General features: G+C 44.9%; 4 protein-coding genes and 1 long non-coding RNA gene across 6 annotated transcripts; 4 read left to right on the top strand and 1 right to left on the bottom strand.

Moving 5' to 3' along the window:
- Positions 1 to 2,853: 2,853 nt before the first annotated feature.
- On the top strand, positions 2,854 to 8,242 carry LOC120679211 (ultraviolet-B receptor UVR8-like). The gene is made up of 11 exons (XM_039960748.1): positions 2,854 to 3,027; positions 3,149 to 3,293; positions 3,412 to 3,522; positions 3,612 to 3,672; positions 3,749 to 3,867; positions 4,222 to 4,307; positions 4,398 to 4,599; positions 4,969 to 5,022; positions 7,045 to 7,155; positions 7,286 to 7,342; positions 7,841 to 8,242. Exons 1-11 carry the CDS (start codon positions 2,990 to 2,992, stop codon positions 8,030 to 8,032), a joined length of 1,176 nt encoding a protein of 391 aa, XP_039816682.1. The 5' UTR covers positions 2,854 to 2,989; the 3' UTR covers positions 8,033 to 8,242.
- Positions 8,243 to 12,498: 4,256 nt separating this feature from the next.
- On the top strand, positions 12,499 to 17,129 carry LOC120678987 (putative E3 ubiquitin-protein ligase RING1a). Of its 2 annotated transcripts, XM_039960467.1 has the most exons (8): positions 12,499 to 12,715; positions 12,845 to 13,116; positions 14,592 to 14,648; positions 15,461 to 15,484; positions 15,587 to 15,693; positions 15,872 to 16,000; positions 16,110 to 16,166; positions 16,802 to 17,129. In XM_039960467.1, the coding sequence occupies exons 2-8, from the start codon at positions 12,900 to 12,902 to the stop codon at positions 16,874 to 16,876; spliced, it is 666 nt and encodes a 221-aa protein (XP_039816401.1). In that variant the 5' UTR covers positions 12,499 to 12,715; positions 12,845 to 12,899; the 3' UTR covers positions 16,877 to 17,129. The 2 variants fall into 2 exon arrangements, with proteins under 2 accessions (XP_039816401.1, XP_039816400.1); XM_039960466.1 differs by having other exon boundaries at positions 12,501 to 12,715; positions 15,461 to 15,693; positions 16,802 to 17,118.
- Positions 17,130 to 17,195: 66 nt separating this feature from the next.
- LOC120678986 lies at positions 17,196 to 20,661 on the top strand. The gene is made up of 5 exons (XM_039960465.1): positions 17,196 to 17,974; positions 19,301 to 19,401; positions 19,474 to 19,581; positions 19,702 to 19,773; positions 20,224 to 20,661. The coding sequence occupies exons 1-5, from the start codon at positions 17,395 to 17,397 to the stop codon at positions 20,290 to 20,292; spliced, it is 930 nt and encodes a 309-aa protein (XP_039816399.1). The 5' UTR covers positions 17,196 to 17,394; the 3' UTR covers positions 20,293 to 20,661.
- LOC120678988 lies at positions 17,411 to 19,060 on the bottom strand. Its single transcript, XR_005676914.1, has 2 exons — positions 18,171 to 19,060; positions 17,411 to 18,062 (listed from the first exon to the last, which is right to left on the bottom strand). It is a non-coding gene; the product is annotated as an uncharacterized LOC120678988 (long non-coding RNA).
- Positions 20,662 to 22,645: 1,984 nt separating the features above from the next.
- On the top strand, positions 22,646 to 25,754 carry LOC120678643 (14-3-3-like protein GF14-C). The gene is made up of 6 exons (XM_039959894.1): positions 22,646 to 22,778; positions 23,868 to 24,280; positions 24,370 to 24,448; positions 24,575 to 24,697; positions 25,216 to 25,332; positions 25,423 to 25,754. Exons 2-6 carry the CDS (start codon positions 23,889 to 23,891, stop codon positions 25,480 to 25,482), a joined length of 771 nt encoding a protein of 256 aa, XP_039815828.1. The 5' UTR covers positions 22,646 to 22,778; positions 23,868 to 23,888; the 3' UTR covers positions 25,483 to 25,754.
- Positions 25,755 to 26,446: the final 692 nt, after the last annotated feature.

The raw sequence follows: 26,446 nt of genomic DNA, 5'->3' as shown, positions 1-26,446 counted from the left end.
TGGGTCACGCTTAGTTTGCTCTACATAAACCAACAATACGGCGCCCGAGGATTGGACTCAGATAACAAAAGTAACACTAATTTTTCACAAGTGGGATAGTGGTACATAAATGGCATTCCTATATGCGTGCGGCGTCATCTCATCTCCACGAGACCATATTAGGTTGGAAACTTACGACAAGTTGTATTGAGTTTCTTTTGACATATTCTATGATCAAGCTAGCCCATTTGCATTGTGACCCATAATCAAAGGCATGCTTTTCACAAAGCAAGTGATTAGTATGCAATATGAGAAAGTGCACAGAGCTTACGACTACTAAGTTACATAGGATGGTGCAAATGCACAAAACAGGTTAAAAGTGTAGGAGAAGAAATGGATGCGTTCCAAATACCACTTTTAACATCACAAATTAGGATGTTCAAATTAAATTGACGACGAAAATCTTTGATGTGAGGTTGTGCAGTTAGATTAACTTTAGATTTTGGAATTCTTTAACACTTTGATTATATTGGTGGGAATATCGACCCTAATTCAAATTCGGAATAAATTTGACAATTAAATGAGACATGATAGGAAAAGGAACAGGAACATCAGCATAGGTCTAGTATCTAACGAGAACATCACTTCTTTAGATACAAAACAACACTCCTTACATGGATATACAAGGAGTCAAGGACCGATCACTGCTCTGTTTTGCCATGTGTTTAGTTGGTGATAAAGTTTGGATTTTTGGTACCATAGCACATTTCGTTGTTACTTGATAAATAATATCTATTTATGAACTAATTTGGCTTAAAAGATTCAGCTTGTGCTAATCAGTTAGACTATGTAATTAGTTATTTTTTAACTACATTTAATACTCCATACATATGTCTGAAGATTCGATGTGTGTAAAACTTTTTGGGAACTAAACAGGGTGTGTGCATGTGTGTCAGGTACGTAGGAGCTGAATTCGAGCGTCGATTTATGGGCAGGCCCAGATCCGGGCTTTCAGCCCGTGCGGGGTGGATGAATCTCAGGGTTTTTTTATTTTTATATTTTTCAAAATTGTTTTTCATAGAAATATATTTTCAGTTTCATAATTTACAGATTTATACCCCTACCGCCGGGCTGTGGGGCGGCCGGCCCCTGCCGCCCTCCTGCCGGGCGGTAGAGACCTTAATATAAATAAAATTTATTTTTAATCGCATTTTGGTCCTTTGGGGGAGGCTGTCGCCCGGCAGCCAGGCGGCAGGCACCCGCCGCCCGGTGGCGAGGCGGTAGGCCGGGCAGCCGCCCGGCAAGGGGGCGGCAGGCCCCTCCCGCAGGTAAAATCTTGACCGTCAGTGTGGCAGTAGATGTGGTTTTAAATATTTTGGATAGAAATAAAAACCGTTAGTAAAGTAGGTGAATATGAAAAATATAACTTAGCAATTCATACACATACGCAACTGAGAACGAAATAGGTGATGCATGAGAACGAAATAAGTATAACATGACGGCATGTACATAACAAAAATACAGAAACAACTAGAAGCACCTCCTAACCACCCCGGCTATGTCGACCTCTTTTACGCTGTGCGTGGACGTGGTCTGTAGGGTAGGTGTGTCGTTCTGGAGGCTACCCTACTGGCTATGACTGGTGGCTGGTGCTGATTTGGTACGAGAGAAAAGCACTACTGGCTAGTTGGCTGACAAGCCATCAGAACAGAGCGATGTCACGAATCGAAAAAAAGATGAAAAGACAACATATTGATCATGATTTTTTTCGATTTAGTACGTATCTATGTCATCCAGTAGCACTTATCTCCCACTTGTTCTTCTTAGAGTCCAAGTCTTTTATTTTAAATGGCATCATACTATCATTGCAAATCACTATTGGAAATTTCACATGGTATATGCCCCAAAGCAATACTGTTTTAATAAAGTGACATCTTGGACACGGCAAACTTATGTAATCACCACCACCGTGTATAATTAGCTTATACCTCCACTCAACAAAAATGACATGATTTTAGTATGATAGGTCACAATTTCCCTTCCCCTACAGTAGGAGCTCATTTGGCTAGGCTTCAGCTGGCTTCGGCTCTACCACTACGGGCTCCTTGTGGTTTTGTGAGGGGGAGGATGAGGGAAGGAGAGAGAAAAGAAGAGGGAGGGGGAGAAGAGAGAAAACAGACTTCCATGAACAATATGTGTTCTACATTACATATGTGAGATGGAGCCGGAGTTGGTTGAAATTCTAAACCCCCCTTCTAATAGCATTTATCTTCCATGTTACCGTCCCATAACCAACGAAATCCTCTCAACCCTCACGGTTGCACGAAGTCCTCTCAACCCTCATGCCTGCAACCGTAAGCTAAGGCCCTATTTAGTTTCCAAAAAATTTTGGATAGTAACTATCACATCGAATATTCGGACACATGCATGAAGAATTAAATGCAGTTGAAAAAATAACTAATTACACAATCTAACTGGTAAGCACGAACTGAATCTTTTATGCCTAATTAATTTATAAATAAATATTATTTGAAGTAACAACAAAATATGCTATAATACAAGACTCAAACTTTTTCACCAACTGGAGATAGCGCAGCAGGAATCTTTTTGCAGTCACCAATACCAATCTGGCCATCTGGATGACCCACCATGCTGTGGAATCCACCTCACCTCACGCGGCCCCCGAACCCCAAAACCCTATTGCGCCGAGCACCAAAACCCACAACCGCTGGCCACGCACGCGGCCGCACAGGCACAGCGCGCCCACGGACCGCACGGACACGCTCCCGGAAAGATAGGGGACCCCTGCTCAGTAGGCCCAGGCTGGCAGGGACACGGCCGCGGCAGGACAAGCCCAAATCCCGGCCCTGCCAGCCGCGGCGCACCGCGCACGGAAACCCACCTCCACCGCGTGCGCCGTCGGCTGCTCGCTCGCTCGCCCCCTCTCCCCATTCCCTTCCGCTCCCGCCGACACCGAGCGGCCCCGACGCGGCGGCGGAGCTCTGCCGACATGGCGCCCCCGCCGCGCGCCACCACGGTCCTCGCGTGGTGCGCCCCGCTCTCCCGCCACATCCTCTCTCTCTCTCTCTCTCTCTAGCCGCGGGGGAACTCGGTTTCTCGCGACGCGGCCGCCGCTGATTCCTCTCTCTTCCTCGGCGTGTGCTCGCAGGGGTTCCGGGGAGGACGGGCAGCTGGGCATGGGCGGGAGCGAGGAGAAGGACTGGGCCCACTGCGTGGAGGCGCTGGAGCCCTACAACGTCACCGCCGTCGTCGCCGGCAGCCGCAACTCCCTCGCCATCTGCGACGACGGCCGCGTGCGTCCCGCCCCCCCCCCCCCCTTCCCGGGCGCTCCCCTGCTCCGCCCACTTGTTCGCGAGCCTCTGCTCCGAGTTCTGACCCGTTTCGCTTTGGGCTTCCTCTTGCCGCGCGCAGCTCTTCACGTGGGGGTGGAACCAGCGCGGCACGCTCGGGCACCCGCCGGAGACCAAGACGGAGAGCTCCCCGGGCCCTGTCGACGCCCTCGCCGGCGTCAGGATCGTCCAGGTGCGCCCCGGCTCCGCTCTAGCCGCGAGATTCGCGTCCCTGTGCCGCTGACGAGACATGCTTCTCCATATGGGTTATGCTGGTTCCAGGCGGCGATTGGCGGGTGGCATTGCCTCGCGGTGGACGACAAGGGCCGCGCGTACGCCTGGGGTAAGCGGGCCCGCTTCCTGGCGCTGCCCGTGACCGATTCACGTCTGGTTTGATGCAATGTGCGTCGATGGTGCAGGGGGGAACGAGTACGGGCAGTGCGGCGAGGAGCCTGAGAGGAAGGAGGACGGGACGAGGACGCTCAGGAGGGACATCCCGACCCCGCAGCGGTGCGCGCCCAAGCTCAAAGTCCGGCAAGTGAGTGGAATTCGATTCCTGCTCCGTGCCGAACACCAGTGAGAATGTTCTTTGAACATTGGCAATTTTGGTTAGACACACTGCTTGTGGGGAATCCAACAAATTGCTAATCGTCTTGTCACTTTGGCATATGCTTTGTTGCCAAAGAAGTAGTTCGATTCCGAACCACATATGGGATAGTTTATATGATGGAACTCCAACTTTTATAATGTCTCATGTCTGTATGAATTATTCCTGTCCCCTGGACTGGAACTGGAACTAGGATAATTTATATGACCCTTCAACTTTATCTCCTGCACTCATGAAGTCATGATTTCCTTTCATTAGCTTTTGGGTTGCTTATTCATTTTCTAGGTAGCTGCTGGAGGGACGCACTCAGTAGTTTTGACTCAAGAAGGTCATGTCTGGACATGGGGGCAGCCATGGCCTCCTGGTGATATGTATGGTGCCTTATGCTAAAATCTTCAATTTGTTTTATTTGATTTGTTATTTTATCCTTGCATCTGTTGTTAAGCATCCGTCGTTTTCAGCAAGCAAATATCTACACCAGTACGTGTGCAAGGCCTTCAGAAAGTGAGGGTGATTGCCGTAGGCGCATTCCACAACTTGGCACTAACAGATGATGGAATTTTGTGGGCATGGGGTAATAATGAGTATGGTCAGCTGGGAACTGGAGATACCCAACCAAGGTCACAACCAATCCGTGTTGAGGGGCTATCTGATCTCTTACTGGTCAGTCACGTTCATTTCTTTTTTCTTTGAATTTTAATACATTTCTAAATTATCAGTGTACACATGGAATTTTCTCAAGTTAAGGCTGGCTTGGTGGCAAACGGAAGTAAAAGAAAAAATAAATCCAAACTTAATTCTGTTTACCACATTATCTAAAATTCATATCGACTTGCAAGGAGTTCAGCTTCGTTCGCCACAAGTTTACTCTTTTTGGGACTTCAAGTTGTAATAATCACACATTAGCAATAAATATGTTTGATGTTGCTAATACAAACAATCGTACCCCAGATGCTGATAAATGAATACTTTATCTGCACATTGGCTTCCTGATTTCTCGCTTGTTACATATACCCCTATGTCCATTTGCAGGTTGACATTGCTGCTGGAGGTTGGCATTCAACTGCGCTAACTAACGAGGGAGAGGTATTTCAACTATTTTGACTTAAGGATTACCATCTTGTATATATATACTGCTTTATTCTACACGAGATGACACAGATTAAATTGGCAACAGACTATTCTTGCATTCAAGGGAATTAAATTCGTGAAGTCTGTTGTCATGTTATACACATACACATTGTTGAACTGTAAATTCAGATTTGCTCTTTATTCAGAGCGTGCTTGAAAAATCTCCACATTATATCCCTGAAAATCATCATTTACAACACATGTTATATGATGAAAGTAACCTAGAGTAGGGTGTTAACCATGCTGAGATCATCTGAACCAAATACAGACCTTTGTTCAAATATGCTACTGACCCAGGTTTACTTGAGTTCCACTGATCTAGTTCCTGTGGGCCTTGTTCTAAATTTTCTGCAAAACGAACATTAATGCCATGCAAATATGTTTAGCCCAGTAGGACACTGGCACTGATTACAAGCAACAACAACAACAACATAGCCTTTTTTCCCAAGCAAGTTGGGGTAGGCTAGAGATGAAACCCGAAAGAAATAAGTTCAATGTTCAGGCACATTGATAGCTAGTCTCCAAGCGCTCCTATCCAAAGCTATCTCTTTAGAGATATTCCAATCCTTAAGGTCTCTCTTAACCGACTCATCCCACGTCAGTTTAGGTCTACCTCTACCCCTCTTTACATTGTCGACCCGCTCAAGAACCCCATTACGCACCAGCGCCTTAGGAGGCCTTCGTTGGACATGTCCAAACCATCTCAGCCGATGCTGGGTAAGTTTCTCCTTAATTGGTGCCACTCCGACCCTATCCCGAATAATTTCGTTCCGGACTCTATCCCTCCTTGTGTGCCCGCAAAACCACCGCAACATCCGCATCTCTGCTACACTCAGTTGCTGGACATGTCGTCTTTTTGTAGGCCAACATTCAGCACCGCATAGCATCGCCGGACGAATTGCTGTCCTATAGAATTTACCTTTTAGCTTTTGTGGCACCCTCTTGTCACAAAGGATGCCAGAAGCTTGCCGCCATTTCAACCAGCCAGCTGAAATTCTATGCCTAACATCTTCATCAATGTCGCCATCCTTTTGTAGCACCGATCCTAAATACCGAAAAGTATCCTTCTGGACCACCACTTGTCCATCTAGACTAACGTCTCCCCCCTCATGCCTAGTCGCGCTGAAATCGCACATCATGTACTCGGTCTTGGTCCTACTAAGTCTGAACCCTTTCGACTCTATCGTGCGTCTCCACAGCTCTAACTTCCTATTAACACCTGCCCTACTCTCGTCAACTAGCACCACATCATCAGCAAAGAGCATACACCAAGGGATCTCACCTTGTATATCCCTTGTGACCTCATCCATCACTAAAGCAAATAAATAAGGGCTCAATGCTGACCCCTGGTGTAGGCCTATGTTAATAGGAAAGTCAGCGGTGTTGCCATCACATGTCCGGACAAACGTCGTCGCATCCTTGTACATATCCTTAATGAGGGTAATGTACTTAATTGGAACTTTGTGCTTCTCCAAGGCTCACCACATGACATTTCTCGGTATTTTGTCATATGCCTTCTCAAGGTCAATGAAGACCATGTGCAAGAAAATGATGAAAAATATATAAGGCACGGCAGGCTAAGTATTTTACTGCATATCAAGGGAGAGAATGAAGGGGAGCATGATGAGGGTGTATGTTGAGAGCTGAACTTAACTAGGCTGCTTATGTTTTCTTCTAATAGACAATAGCGAGGGCTTGCGGCTTCTTATTTAGAAACAAACATTGCACATGCTAAGCACATAGGTGCTGTGTTGGGAAAGAGCAGATATGCACTTAGGTGTCTCTGCTATGTTTCTAAATTCAAAGGAACGAGCAAGTTGACTTGATCCAAGCTCAATTTATTATTTTTCGTCTTGACAACAAATATTTCCTAAACTGCATCATCTATTTGTCCCACATCTGTGACTAGACCAAAAGCATATTTTAGTCCACTACACTGTTAAGCATATTAGCTCATTTATTTTTTGGTACATGTAGGTGTATGCTTGGGGGAGGGGAGAACATGGGAGGCTTGGATTTGGAGATGATAAGAGTAGTCACATGGTGCCCCTAAAGGTTGAGCTTCTAGCTGGAGAGGATATTGTTCAGGTAATACACCTTAACTATTCGTCTATTCCTGGGATGTTGACTTCAGTCTCATCCTTTTTAGTTGCCCTGAAGTGGTTGAACAATTTTCTTCTCCAACTTGAGAAACAGAGCTCATTCTCCATGTTTGCAGGTATCATGCGGAGGAACTCATTCAGTGGCGCTAACTCGAGATGGCCGGATGTTTTCTGTAAGTAAAATTTGTCTCGAGCTGGTTACCGTGTGCTTTGCAAGTATCTTTTCGAGGTCAGAGCTAGGATATATAAATGAAGATCATTTGGTCACTTGACCATTTTTACAGCCTTTTTTGGTAGAAATTAGCAACAAATTTACATAAATAAAGCATTTTTTATTGGAGCAAAACAAGGCTTGTCTAAATCTTGCATATGCTATATGTTTTTATACCAGCATCAGCATGAGACACAACACCATCACAATTCAGTGGTCAGTTGCCAAAGCTCTGCAACAGCTTTTTGTTCTGAAAAACATGCCCATAGTTGTGCAACAATATATGGACACTGAAGATAAACAGACCATGTTGCTTAATTAATAAAGAACACTTGAATTCTTTGACTAAATATCACGCTATGAAATTTACCCAAGTTTCACTAACCACTTTCCAGTTAGCATTATTGATTTTCCAAGCTTTCTTGCTCACGTTAACCGTGAAACCCTTGTGCGTGGCCAGTTCGGGAGGGGTGATCATGGCCGTCTGGGCTACGGCAGGAAGGTGACGACGGGCCACCCCCTGGAGGTGCCCATCGACCTGCCGCCGCCGGATACCAGCACCAGCTCCGACGGGCAGTGGCAGGCGAAGTACGTGGCCTGCGGCGGGCGGCACACCCTGGCAATCGCCGAGTGGAATGAGGCAAACGACTGATCTGCGTGCCACTCCTGAGCTTGACAAGTCTATTCCTGCTACAGCGATGGAAGAATAAGCATAAAGCACTGCAGAGTTAGGCATCGTAAGATTTTTATTGTACGAGCGGAGCTTTGGTAACGAAGAACAACACTCGGGAAGGGAACTCTGTGCAGAGATAATGAGGTTTCGGTGCTTCGGCAATATATTCGATGAACTAATCTGCGGTCATTGTGCTTTCTATTTTCTTCGCCCGAATTTCCCAAATTTCAACGTCCAAAATCAAGCTTTCACAACGCAGCATTTTGGTGCGCGTGGCAGTGAATGTAAGCTTGTGTTATCATCACGTCTGGAGTGATCTTGCGGTAGGACTTCGAACGCCACCAGTTTTTTTCTATCTCCGCTGCACGGATACGCGTACGCGTGGGATATGCGGCCGATACGTATCGGAATATGCTGAGTTTTTTTTTAGCCTGGAATATGCTGAGTTATAGGAATTCTCGGATATGTGGGCCGACACATATCAGCCCGTATATTCTTCTGTCGGATACGGCCCAGCCCAGCTTAACGGGCCGGTACTTGAGGCGCGTTTTTTTCATTTCTATATTAAAAAATAAAAAAATTCAAAAATATATGTTGTTTTTGTAAAATTTCAAATATGGGGGCCTGTCGTCCGGGTAGGGGGCGACAGGCCACCTGTCGCTCGTGTAGTAGGCGACAGGACCTATTTGTAAATTTTTTTTACAGATAGGTCCCTGTGCAGAAACGTTGTGCTGTGGGGGGACCGGTCGCACCATTTAATTACTCATCTTCCGGTGAGTAAATTTGAGTTATGTTTTGTTCGATTTAGCTTATGTATTGTTCCATTGCTATTGTAGAGTAATATGATTTAATTAGTGTTATACTAGAACCATTTAATTACGAAATATAATTTAAAAACTATTAGAGATGAATTAGATTTGGAATCTAATTGCACATGTTTATTATTAAAATTTAAGTACTATTAGCGAAGTATTTCTAAAGTAGTTATGAATTAGAGTAGAAATATTTTTAGGTCGCATACCTCGTATATTTTTCTATACGGAGCGGTCGATAAATTGAATCTTAGTTTCGACGAATTAGATTTTGAATCTAATTGCACATGTTTATTATTATAATTTAAGTACTATTCGAGACGTATTTGTAAAGTAGTTATGAATTAGAATAGAAGTATTTTAGGATCGCATACCTCATATATTTTTCTATAAGAAGCGGTGCATAAATTGAATCTTGGTTTCGACGAATTTGAGTGTCATCACTTAGTTATGAATATTTATATATTGTAGCTAAAATCCGCACTTAGTTTATATAGATTAGTGGACAATGTAGTGAAATAAAGAATATGACTCGATAAGTATTCGGTGATGTACAGATATGTCGAGCAAGATGCAGTTTCAAGTGTTTTTTGGTGACTACAATGTTTTGTATGGACGAAATGGAGTAGATCTTTCTGCCTTTAAGTCCACATCTAGCGGCATAGATAAACCTATAGAGAGGAGTTTTGGTTCTATATATAAGTGGCTGCAGCGTGGTTTCTGTGTTGATCCAGAGTCACATGTGATGACCGTCCAGGCTCCTGTGAACTGGGAGGTCGAAGGTGAATTATGGGAATTGATGATGATAAACAGCACACAAGACTGGCGGAAGTATATGGAAGCAGCTTTAGAGCGTGGGTGGCCTCTGACCCTTTTGGTTCAGACTCGATAGAAAGCATAACATCAAACCCAACATGGTGAAGATGAAGCAACTCCGAGTACACAACGAGAGGCAGTTTATGTTGACGAACATATGTCAGAAGACTTAGTGAACCATAACATCAGACCACAGGGCCTCGCTGATGAGGGAGAATGGATACATAGCATCGTTGATGAGATGGAGACAGAAGGCCAGGCCGCAATAGAGATGGAAGAATATAATTGCTCATCTGATGACGAGCAGTACTTACTGCCAAAACAGTGAAAGGAGCATAGTTTTGGCGTGCCTGTTGTAGAAGATGTACGACATCAGGAGTGGGAGTACAGAAACAATGAGATAGTGCAGGGTGCTACCTATCCTAACATTGAAGCTGTTAAAGATGCTGTGAAACTATGGGCCGTATCTTTGAATAGAGAATTTAGAGTCGTGAAGTCAGGCCGTAAAGAATATGAGGTCAAGTGTGTCAACGATGGCTGCCCATGGCGAGTACATGCATTCAAGGGGAAATGGAAGTCGTACTGAAAATGTTCTATTGTGACAGAGCATACATGTTTGATTTTAGAAGTTAAGCAATCGCGTCGCAACATTTCATTCGACTTTGTGGCAAAACAAATATATGAGTTGAGTATGGATAACCTAAATTATGAGCCAAAAATGATTGTTGGACATATTGAGCAAACTTACCAATACACCATCAGTTATTTGAAGGCATGGCGGGTTAAACAAAAGGTGTTCGAGATGAGGTTTGGCACATATGAGGCATCATACGATAACCTGCCTCGCATGTTGTCCCAAGTTGCAGCTAGGAATCCTGGGAGATTTTATGACACAAGTCTCATACCAACTATGACTAGGGGACAAAGCATTCTGCAACGAGCCTTCTTTTGTCTTGGTGCTTGTGTAAGAGCATTTCAGTACTGTCTTCCGGTGATATGCATTGATGGCACATTTTTGACTGGAAAATATAAAGGTCAGATACTCACCGCAATCGAAATAGATTGCAACAAACAAATGTCCATGAACACCCCAGACCATGTCCATGCTCTCTTTGTGTACTCCCAACACCAGACACCACAACCCTCTTTGCGTCCGGAGCGACACGTGAGGTCTCCGGATCGTCACACCTACTCTCAGGACCATGTCCATGCCCAGCAGAGGGCGAAGAGGGTCCGACAGCGTAGGGGTGGTTAGATGTATCCGATATTTGTATTTATGATGTTTATTTGTACCGAGATTGCACCTATGTTGACTTCTTATTGTTATCAATTACTTTTCATGCTTACGCATCTATTCTCTCTTGTATTTTCTATTACATACGAATTACCGACATTGAATGCCCGAATTTTTCGAATTTATAGTTAGTTATACGAACAAATAGTATAACATTAATAATACTAAATGCAAATACATCTTAGATAATTTTCTATGGACAATACAGAGAATCTTCTAGCGACAATCTAGACAATATGCTATAGATCATGGCATGAAATCATCTAGGTCGCCATCCCAGTCGACAGATGCTGGTGCAGCAGGTGGTGTAGTATGCCTTGAAGAACCTCGCGACTTTCCCTTCCTCTCTTTTTGGGTTCTAGGTTCATGTACAGAGGGAGGTACATCAAATGTTGGCGGCCATGGCTTGGGGGCATGAAATCATCTAGGTCGTCATCCCAGTTAACAGAAGTAGGTGCTGGAGGTGGTGCTGAATGACTCGACGAACCTTCGGTTCTCTGTTCATGCGGACACCAAGTACTATAATCCGAAGATCTTCTCGACCTCCTTTGTCTAGTTTGCGGCATAACTCCACCGAAGATACATACCAATTTACGGAAATTTGGTATTGATTTGTTAATCACTTCCATATCATCGGGGTAATCCTTGCATATAATTACACAACAATTTGAGAGTTTGCTATATATATTTTCCAAATAACTATAAAGATTAGACATGAATGAGAGTAACCTTGATGTGCATATCATACACCTCGGACTGCATCCATATCTTCGAATCACTTTGTATGAACCCGATAACATTAGGATGATTCGCAAGTTCACATACCCTCATGTATATATTACAGTGTTCTAGCAGTTGTTCCTTCACATCTTGCGTTGTTATACCTCGAAACAATGTCAAATCTTTAAAATCGAGTACTTTGGACACTACTAAATCTATCGTACCATCCGCTAATGGATCAAACTTCTTCTTCAGTACAAGATGTGTCATAATTTCAAGTACTATACTAGATTTTTCTTCGGTCCATAAAAATCCTCCAGAATTGGAGGCATCCATTGGCTTATGCTGCAATATCAATAAAGGAGTGAAATTCAGAATTTACAATTCTATATTTAACTACTCAAAAAATTATACTTACATGCAGGGCTTCGCTGTTTCACTTTTTCTCACTCCTCTCTTTTTTTCTGGATTTTTGGTGGATTTTTTGGGCTCAAATGAGGGGAGAAGGGGGCCTCACGGCTTATATAGAGGAGGGGAGGCGGTCGCCCGGTGGGTGGGGGGGGGGGGCGCGACTGGCCTCCCTGTCGCCCGGTGGGGGGGGGGGGGCGCGACTGGCCTCCCTGTCACCCGGTGGGGGGGGGGGGGGGCGACTGGCCTCCCTGTCGCCCGCGGGGAGGGCGACCGTCCCCCTATCGCCCGCGGGGGGCGACCGGTCCCCCCACAGCGACCCGGGCGACAGGCCCCATATTTGAAATTTTATAAAAACAACATATATTTTTTATTTATTTTATTTTTTAATATAGAAACGAAAAAAACGCCTGGCTGGCTCGCTTCGTTCTGGCCGTTGGTCCCTGCGCCTGCCCTAGCCGCCGCCGCCGCCGCGCCGCCGCAATTCTCCTCCCCTCGGACTCCTCCCCTCGACTTCGACGGCGTCGTGACAGCTTGAACACCGTCGAGAACTCACCGCAACGCATCCGCCCCGCTGCTGCAGACACACCGCCGCGAACTCCGGTCCCGCAGGTTTGGCCCCTCGGTTTCGTTGTCCATGCCACTTTTTCAGCAGCACGCGGATGCGATTGGCTTCTCTGGTAATGGCGGAGTTCGTGTAGTTGTTCCGTTCGATGACCCTCGTTCCATTTCTCCGTGCAGGACTGCAGATTTCCCCTGAGCCTCACCTGACCCAGAACCCCCGTCGGCGGCCGCGATGATAATGAGGCGCTACTTCAGGCAGGACCACGGCGACAACAGCAGCGCCTCCTCGTCTTCCTCCTCGTCGGGTTCGGACTCGGACCGAGACGTGGCGGAAGAGGCGGCAACCGATGACGAAGTAGAGCAGCAAGAAGTGGAACAGGACGAAGCGGCCAGGGAGGAATCGGGAGAAGAAGAGGAAGAAGAGTTGGAGCAACAAATTCAGGAAGAAGGTGATTGCTTTGCCACGTTATCGCACCGTGGGATGGGATCTTTCGCATATATATCAAGGTTCAAAAAAACGCTGAACGCTGAGCGAACGCTAGCCGATGGTTTAGAGTTTTAGTAGTTTAAACGAGATTAAACACGATTAAACGTTTTTTTTTATTTTTTTTATTATTTTTGTGATACTGAGAGCAAAATCAGTAGTAATAACACAACTAGAAGTAATAATAGTGACCATACCTCTTGCTGCACACTTGTTTTTGACATCCCTTACTTTCAGACAACATTCAGGCATACATATATCAGAGCAATCACATCCAAGCATACATATATCAGAGCAATCACATCCAAGCTATCACAAATCAGGCATTTAGAGACTTATTCAAGGCAGGGCTAAGGCAAACACATACACGTACATGCAGATTCAGTATTCAATATTCACTTATCCTGTCATCCAGAGCAGGGGAGAGGAGCAGGGGAGAGCAACAGGGGGTGGAGAAGCGAGCGGGAGGAAGGAGCAGCGAGCAGGGGAGGGCACTGACCTTGGGGGCTTGGGGCGGCTGCAGGGAGGAGCAGCGACGGGAGGCGGACGGGTCCCCTGCAGGGAGGCGGACGGGAAGCCGACGGGTCTCCTGTAGGAGGCGGACGCGCGACGGGTCCCCTGCAGGGAGGCGGAGCTGCAGAGTCGGCGGCGGACAGGGGCCCTGCAGGCCGCAGGGAGGACTAGGAGCAGCAGAGGCGCGACGCGAGTCGCGGAACCCTGGAGGCAGATCCGCAGATGCGCGACTGATTGCGCCGCCCAGACTGTCTTCTAATTCCCGCGCCGGCAACTCCTTTCCCGCGCCATTCTTTCCTTCCTCCCGCTCACGCGCCAACGTTTTTTTCAACGTTTACCCCATAAACGCAACGCTACCCCACCGTTCAGCGTTTAATCTTGATTAAACGACGTTTAATTGTGTTTTTTTGAACCTTGATATATATTCTTCTCTATTTATGTCGGGGAATTTCGTCTTGTTTCTGTTCAAGCGGATGAGTTTATCGATTTTAATATGTCTTGTTGAGTCTGCTATATATCTTTCAAGCTGATGATGCATTGCATTTTTCATGTGGACTAATGCAGCTATTAATTTCTCCATTGTACCTTTGTTTACCATTTGGAGTGGCCAATTTTGGCAGCGCATTGTACTAAATGTAGACATGTAACATTTCCAACCTAACAAATTTCATTGTATTGGCAAAGAATATTGCCTTTTTATGGTACAACTTGCATATGATGTTAAGGTATGCCATCATTTGTTAAGCCAGACTGTCACATCCATTAACTATGACTCTGTTTATACAATGTTTCTATGTTCATTTGTTATCTTTTATTATGTATAAATAATTGAAAGTTATCCCCAAATGCAGGAATAACTTAAAAATTTGTGACATGGACGTGTGAAAAGCGTTGATCAAATTTCTTCTTTTTACTCATGTCTATCAGGTTCAGGCTACCAAAGTGAGGAGAGCTCTGGGAATGTTGTTGATAGTCCATCAGTAGGTATTCCTTTTTATTGCTAATACGTCTTGCTTTATCAATTCTGGACCTTAAGTTGTTTCCTCCTCAATTTAGAGTTGCTTTGAAGTGTGCAATAGTGGTTTTGACTAAGTTGGATTCTCTAGTTATTGTAAAGCAGCCATCTGATGGCTGTTTGTAGTTAGTACAAGAGTCAATTATTATTTCTAAGACTCATCAAGGTACTTCTGAAGTCTTGCCAAACACCGAATTGCGGGTTGTAGGTTAATTTACCCAATTTGATATTTAAATGAATGTCAGCGTATAACAATTGACTATTAACTTTTCTGTGATTGTATCATATCGTCATGCATTCATACTACACAACTGGATATGAAAAATAATGAGATAATTTCGCAAAACGACTATCTGTAACATTTGAAGGAATTACAACTTATAATGGTCATTTCACAAAACTACAACTTTTACTAACATGTCCAGATTTTACAAAAAACAGTTGTGGGCTCACCTGTCATCCAAATAGATGTGGACTATTCTCTATTTCGTTGACAGGTGGGTCTCTTAACTGTTTTCGTGGAAGTTGTAGTTCCTTGTTTCGGTGGGACAAAGGTGTAGTTTCGTAAAATGATCACCATAATTGTTTTGTGTTTGTGAAGAGTGAAGACCAGCTACCCAAGCAGTACTTATCTTTATTTCTGATTCATGTAATCTGTTATCGAGAAGTACGGAAGGGAGCTGGTTGCGCCCATTGCTATTGAAGTTATCTCTCTTATGTGTTGACCATTTCTTTAATATCGCTGACAGCAATATTTAACCTATTATTGGTTTTGTTTCAGATGATGATCACGGCAGCCCAAGAGGTCAAGAATGCCATGAAATAAGTTTTCCTGTTAAGAAATCTTCTCGAGCTAATGCTGACTCTGCCAAGAGTGCTGCTAACACAGATGATACTGTTGAAGCAGATTTTGCTAACTACATTTTGAAGTGCAAATCTGTGTACAAGTGCAAGCTCTGTCCAAGGATCATGTGCCTAAATGAGGATATGATTAGAGTACATCTCAAATCAAAGGTAATGAATATTGAGGAATGCTAATGTTTCCTTTCTGCAAAAGAAGGAACAGGGTCCTAAAAAATTGAGAAGAATTTTCTGTTATGAAGATTGAAAGCAACCTTGTATCACAGTAGGAGTCTCTTACCTGTTCCTGCCCATTTTTTGTTCATGTTTTCCATTTGATTTGTCTTTGTAGAGGCATGCTCGGTCCAAGAAACTACTAGGAGAAGGGAGGCTTAAGCTGATGCTCAACAGTGATGGTGAGCTGGAGGAAGAGGAAGAGACACATGCTGAACGACATGCTCGAACTATAGCTCTCGCTCAGGTATATGCACTATTTATAAAATTCTTTTTCCTCCTACTGATACTGATATTTTCAATTCTATAACATTCAGTATAGAGTTTTGGCAATAATATATTTATGCCTATTTCAGCAAGTACAGAAACCAAAGAAGGATTCAGGAAGGCAGCGGCAAAATCGGAGAAAGAAGGTAACTGAATCACTTCTTTTTGCATGTGCACTTTTTGTGGGGCACATATCGAAGGCTTTTTAGGTGTCATTTGGAAAACCTATTGAGCTCAAAGTTTGTGCTATATTATGCTTTCATCATCTTGGATGATCTTAAGCAGCACACCACTGCAGAGGTCATATTTGGATGTTGAATACACTTAACTGAAACTGCATTACTGTGGTACTGCATGTGGATTTTTTTAAGCACACGTCGAAGGCTTTTAGGCATCATTCGGAATGTCCTGTTGAGCTCAAATGTTGTGCAACATTGGGTTGTCTTTATCTTAAATGATCTCAAGCAGCTCACCACCATGGAGGTCATGTATAGATGTTGAATACACTTAGAACTACTGAAGTAGTACTGCATTTTGATTTTTTTTTTGAAGCATGAGTCAAAGGCTTTTTAGGCGCCATTTGGAAAGGCCTACTGAGCTCAAAGCTCGTGCAATATTTATCATCCACGTTGAGTGATCTCGTGCTGTATGCCACATTGGGGTGTTGAATACATGCAATGAGTTTTCGCTGAATGTGAACTTGTAAGGTATTCTGGTCTGCGAAGCTACTGGATGGTCCATTACACTGTATTCTGATATACTTTGCTGTTATTTCTTACAGAGGTCTCGGAATCAACGGGAGAAGAAGCAAGAGGCACAAGGCTCTAATAAAAAGCAGCGCAAAGCTAAAGGATGAAGCAGTTCCTCAGAAACTGTACTCAGATCTTTTTGGTGGTTGCAGCTTCAGCTGTTCCTGAACTTCTTTCTAGTAATGAGATAGTTATGGTATTCAAAGTGTTTTCTGCTTGGTTGTACCTTCTGTTTCAACCCAAGTTGGTTATAATTTGTTGAAACTGAAAGGTTGAATTGAGAAATGGAGAAGACTTCTGTTATCACTAAACCACTGACACTTGGAAATCCTTACTGTGATTTATCTTCTATTACCGCAACTTTGTTTGTAACTATATATTTGCATTTGCGATTTAATCACAGAAAAAAAGCAATGTTTTAAATAGCTAGCTATGGCTGATTTTGAACTCCTAAAACGCTAAGCTATGGCTTTGGGCACTATTGCTTTGAATAGCTTAGCTATTTGCCATAGCTTAGCTATCATATATTTGTATACATCTCTACAAGACCACGAGATTGATTTGTTCATGACCTGGCCCTTGCGATTAGTAAAGTGGGCTGTCTTTGTGCGCAACGGTGCTACCTATGGTATCCAGCCAACTGAATGGAACTGCTTGTACAGAGCTTCAGAAATTGGTTCTCAGAAATGCTCGAGGGAGTCGAGGCAGCGAACAACCTGAAGAAATTGCAATAGCTTGCACAGTAGCTGTCTGGATACCTTTGACTCTGAGGCTGACCGGCCTCGATCTGGGTCGCTCAAACTCGAAGGATCGGTGCCAAATAAGCCTGCGGCGCTGCTGGAATCGCCTCGCCGGCGAGCGGCGACACAGCCGGCCGCCCGCCGCCGCCTCACACTGTCATGATCACACGGCTTCTGACACCACGTGCTACACCTACCCGTTGTCCACTCCAGCCCACCCACCTGAAGCTCCCCAAACTGGCCTTTACTCCTCTGTCCTCCTCCTCCTAGGGTTAGCAAGCTTGATCTCTAGGCCTGCGCTGCGCCACTGCGCCTGCTCCGCTGACCGCACCGGTGCCGAGATGCTAGCCGCCGCTGCGGCGGCGCGGCCGGTGCCCCTCCGACGCCCAGGCGCTCTCCTCTGCGCTCCGGTGCCCTGCAGCCTGCCCGCCTCCCGCGTCGCGGCGCCATTCCCCCGCCGCTCAGGTACTTAGTGGCTCTCGTCTTTTGATGTTCTTCTGAATCGCCCATATGCTTCGAAGTGGGATAGGCAACGGTTGTTCATGGCATCGTCCTGCTTATAGATAGTTAGATGAGCGAGCTGTTAGCTATTCGAATTTCAAAAAAAAAAAACCCCCACTCAATAGCTATAAACAACCACAACAAAACAAACTAACACAACCAGCTAACAAAATATTTCCTCCGAGGCCTCCTGAATCGTTCGAATATGTCTCCACCCACGCTCGAACTTCAATCATCCATCTGTCCAGCTTCTCTTGATCAGCAGCACGTAATCTCACCTTCCATCTCTGCAAACAAGCACAAATTCTGAGCATAATCCCCATAGGCTCTCATACAAACTCTCCCTTAATCGCCCCCCCCCACCCCCACCCAAAAAAAAAAAAGGGGGGGGGGATCCAATTTTCCAAAACATCCTGCATGGTGGTGCTAGGAATCCCCCTCCGCCTGAGAGCCTCTCTGAAGCAAGACCAAGTAAACTGTGCTACCACACACCGAAAGAAGATGTGATCGACATCCTCATCCACCCTACAAAGACCACAACACTGATCCCCTTTCCATTTCTTCTCTTTTTCAGAGCTGTCCCTGTCTGTAACCTCTGTTGCATTGCTAACCACATGAAACCTTTTAATTTCATCTAAATGTCAAAAATCTGTACATAGGTCTGACATTTTGACTTTTCCAGTGCCTAAAACACTTGATACTGAACCAAGTTTAGAGAAACATCCTGCACCAGCCGATTTAAATCCTCCCATTCCTGCAAATCCTCTTGGGCAAAAGCCCTGCAGAAGTCAAAACGTAGCTCCCCTTCCACTAAACATTGGCCGACCATTGCACACTTAACCCTACAATAAGAGTAGGCTTTGGGGATGAGAATTCTCAAAGGAACCTCTGCAATCCAAACATCATCCCAAAAAAGGTTTAGGATATTAAATCATTATTACCTGTTAAGAGGACATAGGTGCCAGGACAATGGAAGTGCTATTACCTTACAAGATCATCTCGGGACAACTAGAGAATTCAAGCTAACTTCTTGCGCTTGTGCAGGCTGTCATAACTCATAATTTTGATTTGGTAAAGTATGTCTGTTCTTGTTAGCAAACATGAAAAAAGTTTCTGTAAGAAAAGACGGACATCTTTTCCTTTTATTTTAAAGAAAAAATTCAATTAGTTAACCCCTCCAAAGAAATAGACAAATGTCTGCTATATAATTGGAAAAGTTATCTAACAAATATTGCAGAATTTGGTTGATGGTAAAAACCAGTCTAACGAAATTTCATTCTTCTTCAACAGCTTCCCTGAAGATTTCTCAACTCCAGTTAACAGCCACACGATTTTCAAAAGAGAATGACTCTGGTGAGGATGATGAACTCCTTTCTGAACTAAGGGAAAAGGTTAGTTAAAAAGCAATATTATCGCTATGCTTATAAACTTAGTACAGAAATTCAGCGTGATGTCTAATACAGTGGGATGCCATGGGGAACAAGTCCTCTCTTCTGTTGTATGGTGGTGGAGCAATCCTCGCTCTCTGGATATCCTTGGTCGTGGTCAGAGCTCTCGACTCTGTCCCATTGGTATATAGCTAGCTTATCTCGCTATTCCCAATTACTTGTGGCTGTTTGTTCTCTAATTGTTCATATTGCCATTGCTTATTTGATTACTGTTTCTCTTTGTTCCTTTGCCATGATCTGTAGCTCCCAGGCTTACTGGAGCTAGTCGGGCTCGGCTACTTGGGATGGTTTGTGTACCGGTATCTGCTCTTTCAGGTAATCTTTAAACCATGTAGGTTGGCCGTGAGACTTCTTTTCCACTATCCAACACTAGTTTTTCAAGTTCAAGCTGTCCCTCAACTGTGAACACCTGAAAAGCTGTTGGTGGAACTGTAGGAGATGCACAGCTTTGATATTAATGAGCTAGCACAGATCAAGTTGTCCACTGTCATTGCCTGACGTGCCTAGCAGAAAAACAGCTGTCCAGTGTGCTTTGTCAAAGCTAGATACAGTGTCCCTTGCATATGGTTCAATCTGAAGATAATTCAACATATAGCATTCAAAATGCATAATTTATGTTGAATATGTGTTGGTGCAAGCTGCTATAACACAAAGACACAATACCTGATTCATGTTCTTTTTGTTTGTCCAAGTATTGGGTCTGATCATCAGTATGCTTTATTTCCATTAATGTATGTTTTCTGACAATCTGTATTGTGCTGGCAGGAAAATCGGAAAGAATTGGCTAATAACCTGGATGATCTAAGGAAAAGGATTACTGGTGATGATGATTAGCTGTATCCTGGTTTGGGATTCTATTTCTCCGGTGAAACCTTGTAAGATTCTATTATTAATGCCAGTCGATTTAGGAATATTCCAGAAATATTCAGAGCCCATTGAGGTATGGCCTTCCACGCCTTCTGTGCAATCTGCGTTTCAGCATGGTGTTCGTTGAATCTTCTGATTCCTGAGCATGCATCTCTACATTTCTAGCCACCCAGAAATTGTTGTGATTCCCCAATTGTAGCACCGTAGTTCTTCTCACAAATTCTCTGTGCTGTGCTGCCCTCATCAGAAGTTAGCCGTCGGAGCGTACAATTGTAAGATGTAAAAGTTATTTCGAATAAAACCACTTGGTCAATCATGCCGCACTTTATATTGCTAGTTGAGTGATTACTAATTTTCCAGCACTGTATATGCTACTTCTTCCCCTTTCCATGTTCTGCTGAAGTTGTTGCCACCAACCATTTCTGTTGCCCTGCAGTTCCATGCATGAATTATCTATCACACGAATAAATGCTGTATCCTTTTCAAAAAAGAATCAATGCTGTATGATATGTGATGGTTGCCACGCACCGTCTGATCGATATATTTGCCGTACAAACGCTGTCAAAGACCCACATCTGGCCCGGGTTTGCAGCCTGTGCCCATCACCCTCCGGATAGCTATCTTCGGCGAGATGCCACCCCTTTCTGCGCCTGCGATGTGTCACCCGTGACGGCGACCCCCGCGATGGCTGGCCGCTGGGCCGGGCTGCAACTTGCCGGGAAGTGTGTTGTTTCTTTGACAAAAAGCTTGTATACGGCGCCATTTTTTATTTCTTTTAACGATTGTGTTTTTCTTTTTTTAGGAGCGTCTAAATTGAGAGGCGTGTGTTCGTCCTGGGAAGAAAAACTTGCCCCAAAATTGCCCGGACCAGTTTTAGGATATTAGGCAGCTAGACCACGAAGGGCGGGTCTGGTGCAGCGGTAGAGCCTGCTGTCTGTAACCGGAAGGTCCCGAGTTCGAGTCCTAGCCTCTGCACATTTGTGTGGGTAAGGCTTGGGGCTTAACAACCCTTCCCCAGACCCCGCACAGTGCGGGAAGCCTACGGCACTGGGTACGCCCTTTAGTAAGCTAGACCACGGCTATAATTCATCAAGCTGCCTGCATGTGGGCGTCCACAATGCTGGAAAAGTCTCGGGGAACACCGTGCATTTGATTTTCTTGGTGGTGTGGTTTGCTGGCAAACTAGTTTCAGCGACTATTTACGCCTTTTTATAGCACCTGAAAGTGGCTTTTCTGGGCAACCGGTGTCCATACCCAGATTCAGGCTTGTTGTCAACCCTGGCAACCGGAAATATAACATCTTTTAAATGGGGGGAAAGCGATTGCTATCTGCATGATCTCCGACCTTTTTCCAAGAGAAAGGGCTACAGATTATAGTAGTTGCCTAGTTGGAGAAACCTTTTTCCGTGCAATGCTATGTGCAAGCAAGCTGACCAGCTGTACATGATGCTGAAGTGCTGATGAACCGTCAAATTAGACCCTTCTACTAATCACATGATTATGCGATGAATTACAAAGCTTTCCTTCTCATCATGATCCCGGCTTTTTAGCACAATAATGTGGGGTTTTCCACTTTGTAGACATGAAAATTTCCATTCAATCAAGGAAGGGATCAAGGGAAAGCCTGTTCCGAAAAAAAGAAAAAGTGAAATTACCAAGGGCCCGTTTAGTTTCCAAAAATTTTCGTGCGCTACAGTAACTTCGAATATTTGACCACTAATTAAGAGTATTAAATGTGGATAACTGACAAAACTCATTCCATAACTCCCGGGCAAAATCGCGAGACGAATCTAATAAACCTAATTATGCAATGATTAGACAATGTCGTGCTACAATAATCAATCTCTAATGATAGATTAATTAGATTTAATAGATTCGTCTCGCGATTTCTCGTCCATCCGTATAATTAGATTTACAATTAGATCATATTTAGTTCTCTTAATTTTGGTTGAAAATTGCTACAGCAAATTTCCAAAAGTTTTTGGGAACTAAACGCGGCCCAAACATCTCCCGGCGTGCATGGCCCCCGAACGCGAATCTGTCCCGGACCCACATGTCATAGGCAGGGGCCCAACCTTTACCAGTTCGCGGAGCCCGAGGGAGAGGTTCTCCATCGCGCAGGGGGGGATATTCCCCACCGACCACGTACTCCGAGCCCGCCACCCACGGCAGCCCATCCCACTGACGCTTTGGATCCCACCGCCTCCCGGGGCCCGCATGGCAGCCGCAGCCGCCGCTCGCCACGAGGGGTGCCGGCATGGGCCCCGCCGCAGGCGTGGCGCCGCGCCATTGGCCCGCCGACCGCAGGCTCGCGGTCGCGTCCCGCTATAAAACACGCTACGCCCACGGAGTTGCGCCTCCTTGTCCACCCCACCCCAACAGCAAGCCGGCGTTCCCCGACAGCACCGTCCCGCTGCGCTCGAGAGGCCGCCGCCCCCCACCCGCGCCAGGAGGTTTGGGTTACCGATTCGCCCATCCCTTTTTCTCGAGAAATTAATCCTGCGTGCTGTCGTGCTTGATCTCGTTGTGCTTCGCGTTCGTGGTACGGGAGGTGCGCGAGTGATGCGATATTTTTTTAATTTCTTCGGGCTGTGTTCTGGGATGCGGTTAGATCCGTCTGTCTCGGTCGCTCGGGCGTTGCTAGGTGGGTTTTCCTGGGCTCGATCTGCGAGATCTGGCGCGGGGCGCGTAGATCCGCGCGATTCGGCAGTAGTTTGGTGTGGGTTTCCCCTTTGTAGTTGGCAACCGTGCAATGTCTCTGTTGGAGGGGTTGGGGGTGGGGGAATGGAGGGTGGAATGTGCAATTTCGGCAGTTGAATGGGTTCGTTGATCTGAACGGTTAGGGCGTGCCATGGATGTTTGATCTGGATGCAGGCGTGCTTTGCTACTAATGTATGTAACGGTATCTCGGTCTGTTGCAGGGTGTGCTGGGTCTGTGATTTTTCGGTTGATGAACTGTTATGTGGGATTTCCTAGGATTACGGAACCTGTTGATCCGCAGCAGAAAATGTGTTAGAATCATTTTCTATACCTGTCCTGGTTAGATCTGGCTGGCCCATTTCAGTGATCTTTTAGTCAGTAATAATGTAAATAGATTGGCTCATAATTTGCCAATTTGGATATGCCATAGATTCTTTCGGTCTCTTGCATTGTATCATAAGGTGTGAGGGCTTGCTTGATTCAAATGGATTCGGTATTACAGAATTATATTAACTAGTTTGCTTGGAGTCAAATTACTATTTTGAACCTGACTTTTGTGCTAGCTTGTTTAATTGCTGATGCCTCATGGTGTGACTTTATGCCACTGGTTCAAATAGATTTGTGGCCCTATTGTGCTGCTCAGAAATGTTTAGTCACAGGCTCACCGCATGTTCTCAGCAAACATTATTGAGCTGAATGACTTGTTGTATTTTGTGGCCAGCCATGCACATTTACTGTGTACCCGAATAATTTAGTTTACTCGTTCTGTTCCAAATTATAGGTTGCTTTGGCTTTCCTACTGGCTCTTGGCAGTGGCTTATCAGTTCCTTCTGTTGTTGCAGTAAGTTTATTACGTGACCAATATGTCGAGGGAGGAGAACGTTTACATGGCCAAGCTGGCCGAGCAGGCTGAAAGGTATGAGGAGATGGTTGAGTATATGGAGAAAGTGGCCAAGACTGTAGATGTTGAAGAGCTCACTGTTGAGGAGCGTAACCTCCTCTCAGTTGCATACAAGAATGTGATTGGGGCTCGCCGTGCTTCATGGCGCATCGTCTCATCCATTGAACAGAAGGAGGAGAGCCGTAAGAATGAGGAGCATGTTACTTTGATCAAGGAATACCGTGGCAAGATTGAAGCTGAGCTGAGCAATATCTGTGATGGCATCCTGAAGCTGCTTGACTCACACCTGGTTCCTTCTTCTACTGCTGCTGAGTCAAAGGTCTTCTACCTCAAGATGAAGGGTGACTATCACAGGTTAGGAATGATGCATTGCAATATGTAATTGAATATTTATAATCTGATGAAGTAAGAATGAGACTTGTTAGCCTTTGAAATTATTGCAGGTATCTTGCTGAGTTTAAGACTGGCGCTGAGAGGAAGGAATCTGCCGAGAGCACGATGGTTGCTTACAAGGCTGCTCAGGTTTGTTCATTCTGTTGCTGGAATATAATGACTACTGTCTATAGGTGGTCACTATACTTTCATCTCATATAAAATGACCAGACATCTGAGTATTTGTGAAACTCTATTCTGCTATGCGTTGTGTAGGATATTGCTCTGGCTGAACTGGCACCTACTCATCCGATAAGACTTGGGCTCGCTCTTAACTTTTCGGTGTTCTATTACGAGATCCTGAACTCCCCAGACAAAGCTTGCAACCTTGCAAAGCAGGTTGGTATCACATCTACTGTTCTATCGCATTCATTTTACTTGCGCATGCTGTTTGCGGTTCACTTGAACATGGGCTAAAGAACAGAGCCAGAAGTTACAGGATCATTATTGTCCTTCACTGTTTAGTATATATAAACTTCTTGATTGCTTTGTCATACACACAATTCAGTCTTAGTAATAAAAATCTTGATTGCTAGACACTTGTTCTTTGCTGCACATAACATACTTTAATTTAATAGGCATGATCTAAGTTTTGTATCATTTTGCATTCTGCCCTGTCATTACTAGACACTTGTTATTAGCACTCTTATTCATGTTGTGGGATTATGATGAGAGTTGCAATGTCTGTTGCTCACATTATCAAATGGTAATGATCTGTAACTATGCCTTGTTTACTCTGCCAAAGGACCTCAGCAGAGTCTTCTTGTGTGGGTTGCCTGAACTTTTATATTGTGCCTTATATGTCTAAAATTCATTGGAATATTGATAAATTGCTATTGATCTACTACTCTTTACAGGCGTTTGATGAGGCTATCTCCGAGTTGGACACCCTTGGGGAGGAGTCATATAAGGATAGCACCCTGATCATGCAGCTCCTGAGGGACAACTTGACCCTCTGGACCTCTGACCTAACGGTACCTCCACCCTGCCAGCTTCATCTTTCATAGTCTATTCTGTTGTGTGCTCACCTCTAGTTGCTAAAACTCTGAAATTGCTCTGTGCAGGAGGATGGTGCTGAGGAGGGGAAAGAAGCCCCAAAAGGTGACGCCGGCGATGGCCAGTAATCCTTGAGTGCATGTTCTTGAAGCCCATTGTTTTAGATGCCTCTGTGCTGTTTGAAGCTGTGCGCTGCGCCATTATTGTAGCTGCTTTCATCACTGCTCGCTTCTTTCCTTGTAGTAGGCTGGTAGTGGTCGAATTAGTTGTCATTGCTTTGCATTGCCGCTAGTTGGCACTAGGTCCGTGTGGACTGGTATTGTTGTCCTGGATTTGACAAGCATGTGTGTTGTCCCTCTAGCGTTTTATTGAGCAATATTGAAGTTGTCATTTTCATCTAGTTGTTGCAATCAGCTGTTGGAAGTGCTTTGCGCGTCAGGTGTGTGGACTGGCCGACTGGAGTTTTGCTGACCTGTGTGCTCTACAGATGTGCTTCTGGTTGTCCGGAATGGGGCATCATGCCACGATGGGCACTCTTTCGTAACCTTGTGCCATGTTGCAAAGGAGCGGCTTTAATGTGGTCTTTGAATGAGGTGTGCGTCTGATATCCATTCACGAAAGGCACATTGCGAACCTATTTGGCTGGCCTTCAGCCGGCGCTACAGTGGTGGAGCTGGAGCCTGCAGCCCAACAAAACGGGCTCTAAAATGTGTGAAAAAATCATCCAAAAATGTTAATGGATAGATGATGCAAAGATGCATGCAAAAATTGAGAAAGGAAAAAAAAAAGAAAATCAGCATGTTTATTGCCTTATTGGATCGGGTGCATATCCACAAAAAACTTTTCATTCCCCAAATTTTGCATGAGCATGCATGTTTACATAGTTTTGGGAAGTGGAAGTATGGGAGCATGGCATACATGGGAAGGGTCGAAGCATAGGAGATGTTCTCTTCCGTTCATGTCACATCGACCAGTAAGTCAGTCCCATTCTCATGTTTTGAAGGGAGGATACCGTGCCGGTGAGACAGAGGTTAGGGAATCTAGGGAAGCACGGTCCGAAGAAAGTTCTCTGTAGCGGTACCATGCCACACC

This window comes from Panicum virgatum, chromosome 6N (genome assembly GCF_016808335.1).
Source record: "Panicum virgatum strain AP13 chromosome 6N, P.virgatum_v5, whole genome shotgun sequence".
NCBI classification, from domain to species: Eukaryota; Viridiplantae; Streptophyta; class Magnoliopsida; order Poales; family Poaceae; genus Panicum; species Panicum virgatum.
This window is presented reverse-complemented; position numbering and strand designations above follow the sequence as displayed.

Bases quoted from the DNA above. Each gene is read 5' to 3' on its own strand.
- LOC120679211 (XM_039960748.1), top strand. From the start codon at position 2,990: ATGGCGCCCCCGCCGCGCGCCACCACGGTCCTCGCGTG. The intron at 3,523-3,611 runs GTGCGCCCCGGC...TGCTGGTTCCAG, and splicing joins CCGGCGTCAGGATCGTCCAG to GCGGCGATTGGCGGGTGGCA. The intron at 5,023-7,044 runs GTATTTCAACTA...TGGTACATGTAG, and splicing joins CGCTAACTAACGAGGGAGAG to GTGTATGCTTGGGGGAGGGG.
- LOC120678987 (XM_039960466.1), top strand. From the start codon at position 12,900: ATGATAATGAGGCGCTACTTCAGGCAGGACCACGGCGACAACAGCAGC. The intron at 14,649-15,460 runs GTATTCCTTTTT...GTTTTGTTTCAG, and splicing joins TGTTGATAGTCCATCAGTAG to ATGATGATCACGGCAGCCCA. The intron at 15,694-15,871 runs GTAATGAATATT...TTGTCTTTGTAG, and splicing joins GAGTACATCTCAAATCAAAG to AGGCATGCTCGGTCCAAGAA.
- LOC120678986 (XM_039960465.1), top strand. From the start codon at position 17,395: ATGGTATCCAGCCAACTGAATGGAACTGCTTGTACAGAGCTTCAGAAA. The intron at 19,402-19,473 runs GTTAGTTAAAAA...TGTCTAATACAG, and splicing joins TTTCTGAACTAAGGGAAAAG to TGGGATGCCATGGGGAACAA. The intron at 19,774-20,223 runs GTAATCTTTAAA...TTGTGCTGGCAG, and splicing joins ACCGGTATCTGCTCTTTCAG to GAAAATCGGAAAGAATTGGC.
- LOC120678643 (XM_039959894.1), top strand. From the start codon at position 23,889: ATGTCGAGGGAGGAGAACGTTTACATGGCCAAGCTGGCCGAGCAGGCT. The intron at 24,449-24,574 runs GTTTGTTCATTC...TGCGTTGTGTAG, and splicing joins TTGCTTACAAGGCTGCTCAG to GATATTGCTCTGGCTGAACT. The intron at 24,698-25,215 runs GTTGGTATCACA...TACTCTTTACAG, and splicing joins CTTGCAACCTTGCAAAGCAG to GCGTTTGATGAGGCTATCTC.